Genomic DNA, 19,624 nt, shown 5'->3' with positions numbered 1-19,624 from the left:
TACACAAAGAAAATTATAAACATTTATCCCATTTAACACTATCCTTAATATAACCTCTCAACCTCTTAGGTTCATAGGTTCATAGGTAGGTACTAGGCTATCTGTCCGAAGGCATTTATAAGCCTAGCCAGAATGTGTTGGCTTTCACCGCTCCCTTAGATTAGTTCCCTGTGCCTCTGTCCAGCAGAGTCACTGAAGTGATCCCTGGGGTAAACTTTCTGTTTTCCATCCACTCGTCAAGGATTCTCTTGAAGAGTGGTAGCGAGGAGCTCTGCCTAATGTAGAATGGAATCTTGTTCCAGAGCATGGGAAGTCTCTGGGACAGGATTCTATCCAGCACGTCCTATTTATTGTTGTGGTGAGGTTTAGATCCCTAGAGCGTGTGACTCGAGGGGATAATGTTTTCTTTAGCTGGAGCATGTCCATCAATTCTGGGTTGGACATGGCCTTGTATGTCAGGCAGAGATCACCTCTGAGTAGACGGTATGCAACCGAGTACAGCTGGAGTTTCTTCAGTCGAGCTGCATACGGCATCTGTTTGAGGCCAGTGATCCTCTTGGTGAGGTACTTCTGTGGTCTTTCCAGCTGTTGCAGGTGTCTTGTAAGGTACATCCCAAATGGGGCATTGTACTCTATGATGGGTCTGATGAGTGATGAGTAGAGGGGCACAATGACCTCTTTTGATCTGGATGCAAACCCTTTTGTGATTAGGTGGGCCACATAGAAGGATTTTCTAACCACTTTGGCAATGTGATTATCAAAGGAGAGATTACTATCTACTTGGGTCCTCAGATCCCTTATTACGTTTTCCGTATTTAGGGGGCTACCGCCTATGTGGTAGTTTGTGTGTACTTTGTTTTTTGCCAAAGGGGATGACAATGTACTTTTTGGCATTTAGCTTGAGGCCATGATTTTGACACCAGGTATCTGTCTCAGTGAGACCTTTTGGAGAATGTCTGTGTCAGCCAGAGAGTCAATTATAGCCCCTAGTTTGCAGTCATCTGTGAACTTGGTCAGCCATAGTCCTCCTGTGCTTGTCTGTACCTCTGAAAAGTGTACGCCGAACAGGAGGGGTCCCAGGACTGAGACCTGGGGAACGCCACTTGTAACTGGTTTAGAGTCGGACCTAGCTCCTGCAACTCTCACTATGTGGGTTCAGTCCATGAGCCAATGGGCAACCCATCTTGTGACATAGGGGTTTATGGTCAGGTTGGTGAGCTTGTCTATAATTCCAGAATGGGGAATGGTGTCAAACGCCTTTGCGGGGTCTAGGTATGCTGTGTGTACCACCTTTCCCTCATCTATAGCCTTGGTAACTGTCTCAAAGAAGTCCACCAGGTATAGCAGGCATGATCTGCCCTTAAAGCAGAACTGGGTAGGGTCCAGTGTTTGGAGGTTCCCAATGTCTCTGTTAACGAGTTCCATGATGATGTGCTCCATAGCCTTGCAGACCAAGCTAGTCAGGCTTATAGGGCGATAGTTCCCAGGGTCTGTTGTGGCCCCAACTTTGTGGAATGGAATAACCGTTGCTGTGCGCCACTCTATGGGTTTGTAGCCTGTGCAGAGGCTGAGTTAGAACAGTGTGTTTAGGTGAGGGGTTAGTTCATCTTTGAGCTCATGTAGGACACAGCCTGGGACACTGTCCGGTCCCATTGATGCCGTGTTTTTGGATTTGGAGAGGGCTGTTTTAACCTGAGTGTCTGTGACTTCAGGGGGGTCTACATTCTTCTGGTATGGTTATGGGCCCTTTTGGGTGTGAGAGGGGGGGTGAAGTTTGCACTGAACCTGTCTGCCAGGATGTTGGCAATATCGGTTGGTTCAGTGTATTTTGTGCCATTCTGCATTAACAACGAACAGATATGAGCATTGCTACTTAGATTCTTGACATAGCTAAAGAATGCCTTGTGGTTGTCTTTGGAGTCCTTGGCAATTTTTCTTTCGAAGCTTGTCTTGGACAATTTTATGAGGGATCTCCTTTCTTGGGATTTTACTCTTTTCTGTACTTGTTTCCTCCTTCTATTGTATAGCTTGTTTATGGCAGGGGTCCACCAGACTGGTTTCCTTTTCTTGGAGGAGTGAGTCTTGGTTTTGCTTGGGAATAGCATGAGCCATGCATTCTTGTAGGTGCCCGCAGAATGAAATTAGTAAAGGATTTTGCAGCTTGGACAGCATTATCCTTTAGCATGGGGGCTTTGAAACTTTCCACCTTGGATTTAACGTGAAGTTTGCTTTTGAAAAGTTTTTTATAGTGGTTTCCTTGTCCGCAGGTGGGGGCGGAATGTGGATATCCAAAGTGATTTGTTTATGGTCAGATCTAACCAGTGAGGGGGTGACCTCCGGTGTGGAACATCGGTCGCCCATGTTGGTGATGACCAGGTCCAATATGTTGTCACCTCTGGTGGGAGTGTTGACCAGTTGATCCAGGGTGTTTGAGTTTATAAATTCTAGGAAATGTTGGGCAAGGGAGTTAGTACTTGAGTAGTTCTCCCAGTTAATGTTTGGGTAGTAGAAATCACCCAATATTAGGGTGTTTGGTAGGACCTTCATGTTTCCCAGTGTTTCCAGAAATGTGGAATGGGGGTCCTGGGACATGGTGGGTGATCTGTAGCAAGCTACAATGTGAACTGCAGTTTTCCTCATTGTTAGCTGCACGTGGATGATCTCTGAAGCATCGTGCTGTGCCACTAACCTGGAGGTGTGGGTATCCTTGATGAATATGGATATGCCCCTGCCTTTTGTATTTCGGTCCAAGATCTGTGGCCAAAATGTATGGTATGAGTTGTAGCCTGGTAGTGCTGGGGTGCTCTCTGGAGCCTTAAACCAGGTTTTTGTTACTGCACATATATCGATTTTCTCCATACTGAGGAGTGCCTCAAGTGCATGCATTTTGAGGTTTAGACTTCTGGCATTGAGTAGCATTACCCTCAGATTTTTGTTACTTGTGCTATTTACAGCAGTGGGTTTGTCTTTTGAGCCTTGCCTAAGAAAGGCATTACGAGGGTGGCAAGAGCCTTGGCCAGTATTCGAAAGCCTAAAGGTGACTGGTGCAAGCTGTCTCTAGCAAAGTAGCGTGGCTTGTCGAGCATGTCATCCCAGGCAGACAGACACTGGATCCCCTTTGAATGACACCAGAAACGTAGCCAATTGTTGAAATTGATAATTTTTTCTTTATACCGTTGTAGCATTCTTGGTGAGGGCAGGATGCTACTCAGGGTCAGGGTCATACCGGCCTGGGCTACGTGATCAGAGAGGTCTTCCATGTCTCTTTTCATGTAGTCCAGGGAGGTATGGCTCAGGTCATTTAAACCAACATGGACAATGACAGAGTCATATCTGTACTTGTTCTGGAGTGACCTGAGTGCTTGTATTATGTGGCAGATCCTGGCACCCAACAGGCAGCTAACAGTAACCTTCACATTATTCAGCCTAGTGAGTGGGACATAAATGTGCCTGACTATAGAGTCACCTATTACTAGTATGTTGGGTATGTTATTTTGCCTTAAGGGCTGTGATTGTGTGGCACGCTGGTTTTGTGAAGTATGTGTTTCAAGGTTTGTGTTGGGGGTGGAGGTTGCTTGGATGTCTGCTTTGGAGGTCTCTGTTGCTTTTGCAGATTTTTATTTAGAGCCTCCAAGTATGTTTTCGTGTATTTATGTGTGTTTTTTGCCGATGCTGGTTTAATAGGTCTATGTGAGACTGGGGGTGCATTGCCAGTATTTCCCTTCTCCTCTTGACTGTCTGATCCAGTCTTGGGTTGAGAGAGCTTAGCTTCCAATTTGGCTGTATAATTGCATCTCTCGCATGTATTAGTGTTTGATGGAAGGAGGAGAGGGTTGTCTGTGTACATGAGGCAGCTGTAACATTGCCCCAAAATGCCCAGATTCACCAGTTGGACTGGAGAGTACACCAGAAACTGCCCTTTGGACATGCCTGGGTAGGTACAGTGAAATGTTTTACTGAATAGCTGGTAAGGTCAAATAGAGAGCCTTTTCCTTCTGTACGATATAGGTGGGACTAGTGCAAGGGTTTATAAGTGCTTGCTATGAGTTTTGAGCAAGTGCCGGGCTGAGAAAGGAATGGCTTGAGTGCTTAAGTTGAAAGTTCATCTATTTCCAAGGGAAAAATTGAAGAGGAGACTTTGTGGAGCTGGGAATAGTTATATCCTAGCTAACAGGCGCTGCCCGGTGTGCAAAACCGGGCAAACGCGGTTTTTATAGCAAGGAAATGAAAGATAGAAATTAACCTACAATGGCCAATAAACTACTAATTTCTGGGCTGAAACCACTCCTCCAGGGACAAATAGGCTGCTCAAAGCTCCCCTCTCTCACAGGTGAACAGAGAAACTTCCTTCTATCCAAGTAAGGTATCTGCAAACACAGAGATTTGTAACACATCTCTGAATTCAGCATTAACCTGAAAACTGGACTATACTAGCTTAGAAAGGTGGGAAACAAGTATATATATATATATATATATATATATATATATATATATATATATATATATATATATATACACATATATATATTTTTTTCCAGAAAGTAAAGCAGAAACAATAAAAAAAACACTTTAAATGCACAGAAAGGGATGCTTATTGTCATATAACTCAGTTCAGAGTTGTAGTCAATGCCCCTAGTAATAAAGTAGGAAAAAACACAAATACAGTAAATGCAGATTAATAAAGTGCAATATATATATATATATATATATATATATATATATATATATATATATATATATATATACATATGGTTCCCCTTCACTAAGTCGAACATTCAGAAACTCAAAATGCATACGGCAAAAGCCATATGCTCGAATTTCTGAAGCTTGACTTTGTGAAAGGGAGTTGAAAAACAGAAAAACATAACACAACAAAATGTTTCTGCAGGGGGGCAAGCCCCCCTGCACCTCCCACACCCCCCACTACTTATTTATTCCAGCTCAGAGATCGCACTACAGCGTAGAAAGGGAAATCTTCCATTATGCGCTGTATGCCGTTCCCCATTCAGAGAGTCGAGCTTCCACAATTTCGAGCATATGGTCTCGACCATATGACTTTCGAGATTGTGGCCGTTCGACTTTATGAAGGGACACCACATTTATATATATATATATATATATATATATATATATATATATATATATATAAAACAATAGAAAACAAATAAACCGATTTAAACAAGTTACCCAGTTAACCAGAAAAAAGCTCAAAACTGAGCCCTGTTCCAGCAGTCTTCAATCAGACAAGTTCTAACTGCACACTCCCGCTACGAGGGTGCAGGGGATCCTTCTCCGAAAAAGGATGGCCTGGATCAGTGCTCAAGTTATACAAACAAAGCTAGATTCAGCAGGCCTGAATCTGGTCTTATGCTACAGCAACAAGGCACACCAATTTCAGAAAGAAACAGTTCAAATAAGCAGGCACAAAAAGCCTGTGACCAGAAATTCCCAGCTCAGAAGGGCAGAATCCAGCCTCTCCTCCCACAAGAGTGCAGACCACAAACCTTCTTAATGTAGAATAACTAGCCTGAAGCCCAAGTGCTTAAACCAGAACTAATACACTTTTAGAATAGCAGACACTGAGACGTCAATTAGCAATCCGCAGCTTAGAAGGATGCAAGCTACCTGTCCTGCCACAACAGTGCAGACCACAAACCTTCTTAATGTAAAACAACCGGTATGAAGCCCACGTGCTTAAACCAAAAGATTTAAAATAACAGTTACAATTTAATCAGGCTACTACCAAGCAGTAATAAATGCAGCAGAATAAATACAACTGAGTACTTTTAAGAAGAGGGAAAAGCGAAATAAAGTAGGAGGAAACACAAATAAAGTAAAAATAGATGAATAAAGTGCAAATTTTTTTTTGTCAGTAAAGTGCAAGAAGAGAGGAAGGAAGAACCTAAGTGAGTTGGCCTTCTCAAATATTCTCTTTCTATTAAGTAGAGTGAACACTAGACTCAGAATATGATCTCACTGTATTCGGTTAAGTGAGCAAATGAGATGGACTCAGGAGGATTGGTCAAATACAGACTTACAGGAAGAGCGGGCAATTCCTGAGCCACCAACACTAACACCAAAACAAGAAGAGGGTGGGTGGGTGGAAACAAACTGTAGAGAGAGACACAGCACACACACTATTCAGTGAAACACACAATTAGGTACAGAAAAAATGAAAAGCAGCACTTTTAAAAATGCAACTTTGTACTTAACTTCAGCTTCTAATGCAGGTAATTATACCCAAGCAAGTCTTTCAGAAGTTGAGCATAAAATGATTTCTCAAACTTTGTGGTTAGCACTTAAAGTACAGAGGAATCCCTCTAGGCTAACAGTTAAATACCAGATAACAAAAACAGAGAAGACCTCCAGCCCGTATAACAGTAAAAAGAGACACAGCACACACACTATTCAGAGAAACAGACAATTAGGTAGAGAAAAAAATGAAAAACAGTTATTTTAAATCTGCAAGTTTGTACTTAACTTCAGCTTCTAATGCAGGTGATTATAGCCAAGCAATTTTCTCACAAGTTGAGCATAAAATGATGCCTCAAACTTTGTGGCTAGCACATAAAGTACAGAGGAACCCCTCTAGTCTAACAGTTAAATACCAGATCACAAAAAGTGAGAAGACTTCCACCCCCTCTAATAGCAAAGAGAGACACAGCGCACACATTTCAGTGAAACACACAATTAGGTACAGAAACAATGAAAAACAGTAATTTTAAAACTGCAAGTTTGTACTTAACTTCAGCTTCTAATGCAGGTGATTATACCCAAGCAAGTCTCTCAGAAGTTGAGCATAAAATGATTTCTCAAACTTTGTGGACAGCACTCAAAGTACAGAGGAATCCCTCTAGGCTAACAGTTAAATATCAGATAACAAGAAGTGAGAAGACCACCACCCCCCTTATAGCAGAGAGAGACGCAGCACATACACTATTCAGTGAAACACACAATTAGGTACAGAAAAATGAAAAACAGTAATTTTAAAACTGCAATTTTGTACTTACCTTCAGCTTCTGATGCAGGTGATTATAGCCAGGCAAGTCTCTCAGAAGTTGAGCATAAAATGATTTCCCAAACTTTGTGCCTAGCATTTAAAGTACAGAGGAATCCCTCTAGGCTAACAGTTAAATATCAGATAACAAGAAATGAGAAGACCACCACCCCCTCTTATAGCAGACAGATACACAGCACACACACTATTCAGTGAAACACACAATTAGGTACAAAAAAATGAAAAACATTTTAAAACTGCAAATTTGTACTTAACTTCAGCTTCTAATGCAGTTGATTACAGCCAAGCAAGTCTCTCAGAAGTTAAGCATAAAATGATTTCTCAAACTTTGTGGCTAGCACTTAAAGTACAGAGGAATCCCTCTAGGCTAACAGTTAAATATCAGATAACAAGAAGTGAGAAGACCACCACCCCCTTATAGCAGAGAGAGACGCAGCACATACACTATTCAGTGAAACACACAATTAGGTACAGAAAAATGAAAAACAGTAATTTTAAAACTGCAAGTTTGTACTTAACTTCAGATTCTAGTGCAGGCCATTATAGCCAAGCAAGTCTCTCAGACGTTGAGCATAAACTGATTTCTCAAACTTTGTGGGTAGCACTTAAAGTACAGAGGAGTCCCTCTAGGGTAATAGTTAAATATCAGATAACAAGAAGTGAGACCACCACCCCCTCTTATAGCAGACAGAGACGCAGCACACACACTATTCAGTGAAATACATAATTAGGTACAGAAAAAATAAAAACAGTACTTTAAAACTGCAAGCTTGTACTTAACTTCAGCTTCTAATGCAGGTGATTATAGCCAAGCAAGTCTCTCAGAAGCTGAGCATAAATTCATTTCTCAAACTTTGTGGCTAGCACTTAAAGTACAGCGGAATCCCTCTAGGCTAACACTTAAATATCAGATAACAAGAAGTGAGAAGACCACCCCCTCTTATAGCAGAGAGAGACACAGCACACACACTATTCATTGAAACACACACTATTCAGTGAAACACACAATTAGGTACAGAAAAAATGAAAAACACTACTTTTAAAACTGCAAGTTTTTACTTAACCTCAGCTTCTAATGCAAGTGATTATACCCAAGCAAGTCTCACAGAAGTTGAGAATAAAATGATTTCTCAAATTTTGTGGCTAGCACTTAATGTACAGAGGAATCCCTCTAGCCTAACAGTTAAATATCAGATAAAGAGAAGTGAGAAGACCACCACCCCCTCTTATAGCAGAGGAAGACAACGCAAACACAGTATTCAGTGAAAACCACAATTAGGTACAGAAAAAAATGAAAAACAGTACTTTTAAAACTGCAAAGTTGTACTTAACTTCAGCTTCTAATGCATGTGATTATAGCCAAGCAAGTCTCTCAGAAGTTGAGCATAAAATGATTTCTCAAACTTTGTGGCTAGCACTTAAAGTACAGAGGAATCCCGCTAGGCTAACAGTTAAATATCAGATAACAACAAGTGAGAAGACCACCACCCTTTCTTATAGCAGAGAGAGACGCAGCACACACACTATTCTGTGAAACACACAATTAGGTACAGAAAAAAAACAGTACTTTAAAACTGCAAGTTTGTACTTAACTTCAGCTTCTAATGCAGGTGATTATAGCCAAGCAAGTCTCTCAGAAGTTGAGCAGAAAATGATTTCTCAAACTTTGCAGTTAGCACTTAAAGTACAGCGGAATCCCTCTAGGCTAACAGTTAAATATCAGATAACAAGACGTGAGAAGACCACCATCTCCTCTTATAGCAGATTGAGACACAGCACACACACTATTGAGTGAAACACACAATTTGGTACAGAAAAAATGAAAAACAGTACTTTTAAATGGGTCTGTATTAGATCAGCGAATGCTTAAAAAAGCGAACGCTGATTGATCAAACTTATGTAAGCAATAGCTTACAATCTCGAACTGTCAGATCAGCAATTTTTTCCTAGGGAAAAAAATTGCTGATCCAAAACACATACACACAACACACGCACACCAAATAAACAGCAGTCCACAAACATACACCTAAAATCTGACACCTGACCCTGCACTAAACTATACACACACCACTAACTATCCACTTACCTTAACCCAAACCCTAACCCTAAGGTCCGTCATTATCGCACACTCACCTCACCCGCTCCCTAACCCTTACTCACCTAACCTGCCCTAACCCTCATGTCCATACAATTGTACACATACCTAACCTGCGCCCTAACCCTAACTCACCTAGCCCGCCCTAACACTCACATCCACACAATCGCACACTTACCTGAATTCGACCCGTAACTTTCCACCACACCACTGAAAATACCAAAGCAACAGAAACAGACAACCAAATTCTTTCCCTAGGAAAAAATTTGGGTTTCTGCTGCTTCTATATTTTAAACATTCCCTTACATATGTTCGATCAATCAGTGTTCGCTTTTTTAAGCGTTCGCTGATCTAATATAGACGCTTTTAAAACTGCATGTTTGTACTTAACCTTAGCTTCTAATGCAAGTGATTATAGACAAGCAAGTCTCTCAGAAATTGAGCACAAAATGATTTCTCCAATTTTGTGCATAGCACATAAAGTATAGAGGAATACCTCTAGGCTAAAAGTTAATTATCAGATAACAAGAAGTGAGAAGACCACCACTCCCACTTACAGCAGAGAGAGACAAAGCACACACACTATACAGTGAAACACACAATTAGGTACAGAAAAAAATTAAAAACAGTACCTTTAAAACTGCAAGTTTGTACTTACCTTCAACTTCTAATGCAGGTGATTATAGCCAAGCAAGTCTCTCAGAAATTGAACATAAAATGATTTCTCAAACTTTGTGGACAGCACTTAAAGTATAGAAAAATCCCACTAGGCTAAAAGTAAAATATCAGATAAGAAGAAGTGAGAAAACAACCACCCCCATCTTATAGAAGACAGAGACACGGCACACACACTATTCAGTGAAACACACAAATAGGTACAGAAAAAATGAAAAACAGTACTTTTAATACTGCAAGTTTGTATTTAACTTCAGCTTCTGATGCACTTGATTATAGCCAAGCAAGTTTCACAGAAGTTTAGCATAAAATGATTTCTCAAACTTTGTGGCTGGCACTTAAAGTACAGAGGAATCCCTCTAGGCTAACAGTTAAATATAAGATAACAAAAGTGAGAAGACCACCACCCCCCTTATAGCAGAAAAAAATGCAGCACACACACTATTCAGTGAAACACCCAATTAGGTACAGAAAAAATAAAAACAGTACTTTAAAACTGCAAGTTTGTACTTAACTTCAGCTTCTAATGCAGGTGATTATACCCAAGCAAGTCCCTCTGAAGTTTAGCATAAAATGATTTCTCAAACTTTGTGGACAGCACTCAAAGTACAGAGGAATCCCTCTAGGCTAACAGTTAAATATAAGATACAAAAAGTGAGAAGACCACCACCCCCTCTTATAGCAAACAGAGACACAGCACACACACTACTCAGTGAAATACACAATTTGGTACAGAAAAAATGAAAAACAGATCTTTTAAAACTGCCAGTTTGTACTTAACTTTAGCTTCTAATGCAGATGATTATAGCCGAGCAAGTCTCTCAGAAGTTAAGCATAAAATGATTTCTCAAACTTTGTGGCTAGCACTTAAAGTACAGAGGAATCCCTCTAGGCTAACAGTTAAATATCAGATAACAAGAAGTGAGAAGACCACCACCCCCCTTATAGCAGAGAGAGACACAGCACATACACTATTCAGTGAAACACAGAATTAGGTGCAGAAAAAATGAAAAACATTACTTTTAAAACTGCAGGTTTGTACTTAACTTCAGCTTCTAATGCAGCTGATTATAGCTAAGCAAGTCTCTCAGAAATTGAGCATAAAATGATTTCTCAAACGTTGTGGCTTGCACATAAAGTACAAAAGAGTCCCTCTAGGCTAATAGTTAAATATTAGATAACAAGAAGTGCGAAGACCACCACTCCCACTTACAGCAGAGAGAGACATAGCACACACACTATGCAGTGAAACACACAATTAGGTACAGAAAAAAATGTAAAACAGTACTTCTAAAACTGCAAGTTTGTACTTAACTTCAGTTTCTAGTGCAGGCTATTATAGCCAAGCAAGTCCCTCAGAAGTTGAGCATAAAATGATTTCTCAAACTTTGTGGACAGCACTTAAAGTACAGAGGAATCTCTCTACGCTAACAGTTAAAAATCAGATAACAAGAAGTGAGAAGACCACCCCCTCTTATAGCAGAGAGAGACACAGCACACACACTATTCACTGAAACACACAATTAGATACAGAAAAATGAAAAACATATTTTAAAAACTGTAAGTCTGTACTTAACTTCAGCCTCTAATGCAGGTGATTATAGTGGAAGAAATATTGACAAAGATTGACAAAATGGAGTGAAAAAGGTTCAGAATAGGGGCAAATTTTAAATTATGAACTAGGAAAGTTGCATGAGTAACAAGGTTTGTATTAACCTACATTTTCTGAAGGATCTGAAGTCTGAAACTCATTGTATGTCATTATTTAGTAGCTTCAATGCTTTGATCAAACCAGTGATTTGCCAGGAAATCATAAATTTTATGAGGAATAGACCAAAAATATGGGCATTTTCTGAAAATCTGGACAATTGATGTATGGTAACGGCTCATATTTTCCTACACATCTGAGTAAGGCTCTCGGAGTAGGAGTTCTACAATTAATAATGCACGTTTCGAATCTACGAAAATGTAAGAAATATTTAACTCAACAGCGAACTTTTACAGTTACTCTAATATCTGTAAAACTTCGGGGGGTGGGGGGAACAAGGCCCCTGCGACCGCGAAGCTACTCCAAGATGGCTGTACCTGGAGAAGAGAGAGAGTGAATCCATATACAGCAATTACAGTGTTAGTATGAATTTCACCGAAACTGTACTTAAAATCTTGCGGTTATGCTCCTTGAGTATAAAACGGGGTACAACGAAACACCCTGACATAATTATACGCACAGTCTAACTTAGACGTGAGGAAAAAAAGTTTTTGATGCGTGTGCATCTAACAATCTCCTTGCAAACTAAACGTTCCATTGTTTGTGGTAAATATAAATAAATTAGAAATGGAACAAGCTAACACCATTCAGGGGAATTATCTCATTCGTACTCGTTTTCATCTGTGTGCTTGAAGCTGGAATACACGGTGAGTTTACAGGACAAAAATCATACCCACCATCACTACCATGGCTCACACGAAGCATTATGCCAAGCTACTTCCATTTCCCACTAGCATGTTTAAACTTTTTTGTATTTCTACATCCTAGGCACAAAAAATGCAGAAAACATATATATATATATATATATATATATATATATATATATATATATATATATATTTTTTTTTTTTACCAGCGTGTTAACGTTACATGGAACATAAGTAAGTTCATACTCCTCGACTTCATAGTTCTCAACCTCTTAGCACAAGTAATCTGGACAAAGCCAGAAATAATATGGGGACAAAGGCCCAAAATATGTGATTTTAATTAGCGCCCCTGTAATTAAACTTGGAAAATTGCTAGAATAACAGGATTTATTTTAATATATAGCTTTGAAGGATATGAAGTCTGAAACTCAACTGTCATTTATTTATTTACTTTAGTCCTCAGTGACCCCCCCCCCCCAAAAAAAAAATGTTATGAGGAACAGACGAACTATATGAGGTAAAAATCTGGACAGTTGACAGCGTTTGTGATCAAGAATTCTGGACAAAACCAAAACAAACCAGGTTCAATGCTTAAATATTGTTCTGATTCGCTTAACCAGTTTAATAGAACTAGGTTTTGAATCATCGTGCGTGTTTTTAACAACAACAAATACCAAACTCAAAGTAATGGGAAATGGCGTTAATGACTGTAATCGTCAGCGATTTAGCAAAAATATCAGAAATATTTACAAGAGGACAAAATCGTGATGCCAAATCAGGGAAGGTCAGGGACAGAGAGGTGTGGGCGTGCTTGCTTGTTGTACCGCCCCGATGGGGCTCTGCTTGGACGGGATTTGCTACGGCACGATTGAGGGAGGAAACAAGAAACAACATAATCAGTAAGTGTAGTACTTGGAGGCAGTGATCGGTTCAGTGGCTGCAGTTCGGTGCGTCTTACTATTCAACTACATAATCTGATGTATGCATGCATGTATGTGGTACGCTCTCTTGGGAATTATCAATGAAAGAAAGGTAACAGAAACACACGCATAGGTTAAACCCCCAAATACTCAGAAAACCCTTCAAATCTAATAAACAAAAGGTTAACGAACCATCAAAACTTAACATATACGGTACTTACTTTTACCCCACCCTCACAGTACGTAAACGTAAGCACGCAGAATTGCCCAGTATTAATGCGTCCTATACTATAATTTTTGTGGTAGTGGTTGTCTTATTATTCATTGCTGTTATTTATTGCAAATAAGATAAAACTCTGGTGTAAACAATTAATAATAATAATGGCAATAAATGCAGTTCGTTGGGAAGTGTTATGATTTTCACCCAATAAATATGTCTAACTCCCTCGGGCTCCTTCCGCATGGGCAACCCCGCCGTGCATTAACAGTGTCCACAGAGTAGCGGTACATGGTGTCTTTTCATTCTGTTTCTGGGATACTGTACGGTAACACCACAAATAATGCACATATTCTGAAATATATTGTTATACGGTGCGTGTTGCTGCAGAGAAAACTGAAGGCTTGACAAAGTGTTTTGTTCTCGTTTTCCCTTCTTTCAGAACTCTTACAAGACCCGGATCAGTTGCGGGGAAACGAGAGTTTAAAGCGGACAAGAAAAGCTGAGGGGAGCAATTCGCTGGTAACGGGAGGGCGTTAGTGGCAGAAAGCTTCAATGTGTCCTGTTAATGTTCAGCCCAATTAATTGAGCTCTAAAAGAGCCACCTCATGTGTCATGAATACATTAGTGCCTCTGATGAGTTTGTCTTTGGGGACTCTGGGACTACGCTACCCAGTGTCATCACAAATTACCAAGAGAAATTGCTTGCAGCTCACAATCACATCTGCTTTTGGGTTTGGCAAGACCTAATGCTCTAAGACTTTTTGTTCTTATTCTTTGCTTTGATTTTTTTAATTGCAGTTGGCTGCATTTTTTTTCTTTTGAGAGGTAGCATGCAGTCAGAACTGGGCTTGCTTTTCCTAGTAAAGAAGTGCTGATTAATCCTGTGGTACTCTAAGGTGGTACTTATCTGATGGCAAAAACTCGAGTCTGCGGCCATACAAGAACGGGATGCTTCAGGATTTAAGCGCCGCCGGTGTCTTCTTTCCACCTTGTTCACAGTACAGAAGTTTAGGTTTGTATCAAGAGCTGACATTTCTAACAACTCATGCAGTGAAGTGAAGGCGTTTGTACAGACATACGTTTACATTTATGTTGCAGTTAACTTTTTTAGTTTGTGAATCAGTGTTTGTCGCTTTTGTAAGCTTCGTGTGTTCCTGTCCACTGTTCTCAGTCTAATAAAGGTCCTTTTGTTGGGTTGTGATTGATGCTTGAAGTAAGTTATTTTAAAACGTGCAATAATTTAAGATGAACTGTTTGCATTTTTCCCAAACGAGAGCATTCTTTAAAGCCCCCACTCCTCCATCATCACACCCATTAGACTTCTTGCGTACTTTTACTATACATTACTTTTTGCTTAGCATATTTAACGTACTAAATCTAAATAGATTACAACATGCGTACTAAATCTAAATAGATTACATGCAGTGAGCCTTTTTTTTGGGGGGGGGGTACATCCTGTTTATTAATAAGTAAACATTTCTAAATTCTTTATGTTCGGAAAACTTTACTTTCTCCTATTTATCCTTAAGTCAGGACACTAACAATCATGCTTAAAAGTGTATTAGCACGTCTACTGTGTGAGTAAATGCAGCTGCATTATGTCTTGCACGCTTGTATCGGAATAAAACTAGGATACATTTAGTTGCTGACTGCTTACCATTTTGATTTTGGATGGTCCCATTTTACTTGCTTCTTTTCTATTTTGAATCAGTTTTCATTCCTTTGTCCTGCAGAGAAGTTCATTAGTCGATATTCGCGCACATAACCCTAACGTAGCGCCAGCACATCTTATATTATTATTGTAAAATAAATAAATAGATATTACAAATGAGAGTTCAAAATCAGGTAGCCCGTGTATTCTAAGTAAAACGTTGCCACAAATTATGTAATACATAGTTCAGTAGCTGTGTTGCGTAATAATTTGTATTTAAATAGTGCAATAAGAGATGGATGCTTTAACGCTTTATATATTAGATTAGTTTTGCTTTATATTATGAAATAATGTTCAATAAATCTAAACTATATATTGCTTTCTGAAGTATTGTAGCTTCATGGTCATTTTTCTTCTTTTGAACCTCATTATCTTACAGTAATAGTTTGCACTCTTCTCCTTACGTTAACGTCTATGAGTATAATGACAATTGGTTATACTGTGTACTCTAACTTGAAAGTTGCGGTCCTTTGGAAGTGCATTTGTGGAAGTCCAGTTCCATGCTGAAAGCAGTGCCACAATAATTTATTTTACTGTTTATTCTACATTATGGCATTCGTACATATTCTTCCTGCTAAAGAAAAACATATGTATTAGTAGCATTTGGCTATCCATTTATGTCTAGCTTTACATTTTAAAATGAAGCTACAACATCATTTGACCTTTGATTATTTTATGCCTTTATGTATAAAGCAGTGCGCCTGGTATTCATCAGTGGTAATGGGTTACCTTTTCAGAAACTTTGTCATGTTCTACTGCTCTGCAAGCATCAAATCTTCATTTGAAGAAAAAAAAAAGTCAGTCAGGACTACACCTACTAAGGAAAGAAAGTTTTCCATGAATATTTGTATTGAAATGGGAAATCCTAATTCTGGAAGATGGCCTGTTCAGTTTTTTTGTTTTATGTGTAGGCATTACAGGAGCTTTCACAGCATATAAAATAGTGAATGGTGCATTTATTTACTTAAAATGATATATTCATTTGTTTATGTAAATAGATAAATAAACCATAGTAACTAGGGCAGACATACTGAGTGTGATGCCTGTATCCGATTATTCTTTAGCCTCGGTATGGTCCAATGAAATGAGTGAGCATATCAAAAGTACATAAAATAATGTATTGACAACTTTCCAATGAGTTATTCATTCAGAACTTTTTTTGTAATGTTTACAGTACATTAACAGTGGAGATCTGCAGAGTATATAGACAGATATGATTTAGGTCTGGAATATTTATTGCCCATAAAAACCTAACTATATTCCTTGTTCTATTTGACCAGTGACAGGTAACAAAACTCAAATTTCTGCTTTTCTATATTCACTCACATCTTCGACAACACAGCATATACATAGACATGCATCAGTTGATCCTACTCGTAACAAGACTGAAGGTTTTCTTTTTAATATACCTATCCATGGTACCTTATGCCAAAGAATACTTGAAATGCATTAATAAAAGGATACTTGAAATGCTGTATAGTTTGTGTGTGTGTATATATATATATATATATATATATATATATATATATATATATATATATGTATATATGTATATATATATGAGATAAATTTTGCAGTAATTTTGCATTTTATCTTAAAAACTTAAGCAAAATGCAATTAGTAAGATATTTTGTTAAATGAATACTTAAGAAATGCAATAGTACATTAGAATTAATTGTTTATAGATGGTATCTGCAGTTAAAATGCATGGCTGGCGCAGGTGTTTTGTTTATTAGTTTTGTTGAATTCTTGTCTTTCAGCATAATCGGATTTATGTTCCTTTGTATTCAGTTATATTGGTTTACTTTAAACATTTCAAAAATCCAATCATGATATGTGTCTACTTGAATATATGTAAGTTTCTGCATGTGTCTGTTTTGTTGTACCATTGTAGATTTCATTTCTGCATTACTAAAATGTTTCTGTATATTTCAGTCAAACAGACTCGCATAAAAACTGTTAGTGTGATTTGGATGTTTGTGGAAATTGTGTTCTTAAGGTTCAGTTTTATGTTGGTCTGTCAAACAGTATCCAGTCATCAATGGGGCGCTGTGCAAGAAAATTGTAGGAGTTTAGAGAATATAAAAATTCAGGATTTCAGTTCATCAAAAAAGTAAGGTATAAATGTGCAACTGGTGTGTTCGTATAGCAATCTGGGATTTCATCTGCAGTCAAAGCAGGATGAAAAGATGTTTTGCCATAAAAAGCAATATGCCACAAATAATTGGTACCACTTCCTACCTTGCTTAATCTTGTCAAGTTAAACATATATAATACCACTGCCATTTCTTTTTTAAACTATGTATGTTTTGGACTATTATGTTAAATAGGTCTCGTCACTGTTTGTGTTACTTTTTCCTTCTTTTACTGAAGTTGAATGTTTACTTGTCCTAGTGTTAACATTTAAATTAACTTTATGCTTGAGCGTTATCCAGAAGTTTGTTTTGTCTTAGAGTTGGCGAAACAGTAGGAATAGTGCATTCATGGAGCTGACAGAATGTGTGTGAATTTTTAAAATAAACCTTTTTACATAATCTATGCATTTTCCTGCTGCACTTGGCCCATTCTGTCAATGCAAACTATACTGTGCATCTTAAATTCTGATAACGATGTTTTAGCTTGATTGGTTACATGCTTTCTTTAATAACTAGGTTATTCTTTTTGATTGTATGTTGTATTTATTTCCTAATTTGTCTGCCATTTTCCTTTGGTTAGAATTTCCAAGCATTGTTCATAGCTTGTGTTTTTATATTACATTTTGCATATGGAGCATCTTATCAATTATTACTGTTATTCTGTAAATGGGTTTGTGTTTTAGATTTTGAGTATGGCTTGGGTCATACTAAAAAAAGTTATATTAAATTTAACTCACTCATATGGTTATCCACTATAAATAAATACAATTATTTAAGTGTTTTTTTTTGTAACTTATAGTGAGTTGTGGGCTAGTGTTAAAATATGGTTTAATTTAATTTTCAGCCTACTCAAGATAACTTTAGAGTTTCATGCTGTTTCATATATTACATGCAGTTTGAAACCACACACACACACTACACACATTGATTATTTTTCTTAAGCAACATTGCTTCACTGATTGTGAATCAGTAGTTTACTGAAGTAGTAATATTGTGGCTCACTTTTAGATTACCATTACTTAAAGTAAATTAAGAAAGCAGTTGTTTACTGAAGTAGTAATATTGTGGCTCACTTTTAGATTACCATTACTTAAAGTAAATTAAGAAAGCAGACAGTGTGCACACCTCTTAGATTTTTAATGCTAGCAATCCAAATGCAGGTTATTACATCTTTAATTGCATGGTTATAAACACCTGGAAATAAAGATACTGCAACAGAATTATTTCATTTTATATCGTCTGTGTTCATGTATTTCTAGATGCAAGGGGGAACCTGACCTGTCATACTAAGTACACTGGACTACAAATAAGTCATTATGTTCTAGGAAGTAATGCAAAAGCATACAGAGTATATTGTCATGCAAAAGGATTCAAACTTTGTACTTTTCATTTTGCCTTTCTTATGTCTTGTTCTGTTGTGGAACATAGAAAGTCCTTTTTTATGCTGTAAGTAGATTCCAGAATGAATGGGGACTCCAGCAATAATGAATATCATTGTTAGCTTGGAAAAATGGGAAAATCTAAATACAGAAGTGGACTTTTTATGGGACATAATCCACCCATCCACAGAACAACATCTTATGCACAACAGATTTTCCATGACTGAAACCATTGTTGTGAGGTTTCATATCTGTTAAGATGTAATCGCAGTTTTTTTTCACACAGGTGAAAGATTGTAACAGTTTTTTTTTTTTCATAAATGCAGTAACTGCTTTTGTGGTTTTACAATTTGTAGTATAATAGTGTGCTACAGCTCTGGATAGTTCAGAATCTGGCATGTTTACACAGAAAGTTCAAGTTTACTTTGACCTTTTTTTCTATTTCATTGTGTGACGTGAAAAGCCTGGCCATCCCACATGGTCTGTGGTTGACTGTTTTTGTGAATGGAGGCACGGCCCCAGTTTTTGACTGTCAGTCTTCAGAATTGCTAGGAGATCAGCTGTCTCATTCACTGGCAGAAAGAATGAGTCATACATCTGCCGTGTTTGGCTCGGGGTCATTGTTACAGTGGAGAGAGCTGGTTTCAATTAGCGATTTAACCTCATGCCTGCTGGATGGTAATGCTTTTAGAAATTACTCAGTCCCTACATTTTTAACATTATGTAGTTTACTAGATCTGTTATTAGGAAAATAAAGCAAGTCTGTATACATGCATGTACTTTATTTTTGTTGTAGGGGAGTAGAATTTTTTAACATGTTAGAGTAAGGCAGTTTTAGAAATGTGTGTTGAATTTTACAGTGGTTTATGTGGAACTGAGTTCTGCATGTAATTTAGCTTATCTAATTTATTACAGACTGCATTCTGTACAGAAATTAATTTTGATGCCTTTAGGATCCTCTTCAGAGGGTCATTATCCCGAAGGGGCCACATTGTCAATAATTCTGAGCTGGAATTGTCTCATTCATACTCATTCCGTAGCGCGCCCACACACACA

The 19,624-nt window shown here is 38.2% G+C and overlaps 1 protein-coding gene across 3 annotated transcripts in view; it reads left to right on the top strand.

The window, feature by feature from the left end:
• The first annotated feature begins 13,462 nt into the window (after window positions 1–13,462).
• Window positions 13,463–19,624, top strand: part of ETV1 (ETS variant transcription factor 1) — a 392,872-nt gene continuing 386,710 nt past the window's right edge. Inside the window, exons 1-2 of one of the 3 annotated variants that reach the window (XM_044061623.1) lie at window positions 13,463–13,663; window positions 13,783–14,355. In XM_044061623.1, coding sequence (XP_043917558.1) covers window positions 14,292–14,355 — 64 coding nt within the window. In that variant the 5' untranslated portion in view covers window positions 13,463–13,663; window positions 13,783–14,291. The other 2 variants (XM_044061621.1, XM_044061622.1) reach the window with 2 other exon arrangements.

Source organism: Protopterus annectens, chromosome 2.part0 (assembly GCF_019279795.1).
Source record: "Protopterus annectens isolate FY-2018-M chromosome 2.part0, PAN1.0, whole genome shotgun sequence".
NCBI classification, from domain to species: Eukaryota; Metazoa; Chordata; order Ceratodontiformes; family Protopteridae; genus Protopterus; species Protopterus annectens.
The sequence above is the reverse complement of the archived record's forward strand: the minus strand, read 5'-3'. Positions and strand labels throughout refer to the sequence as shown.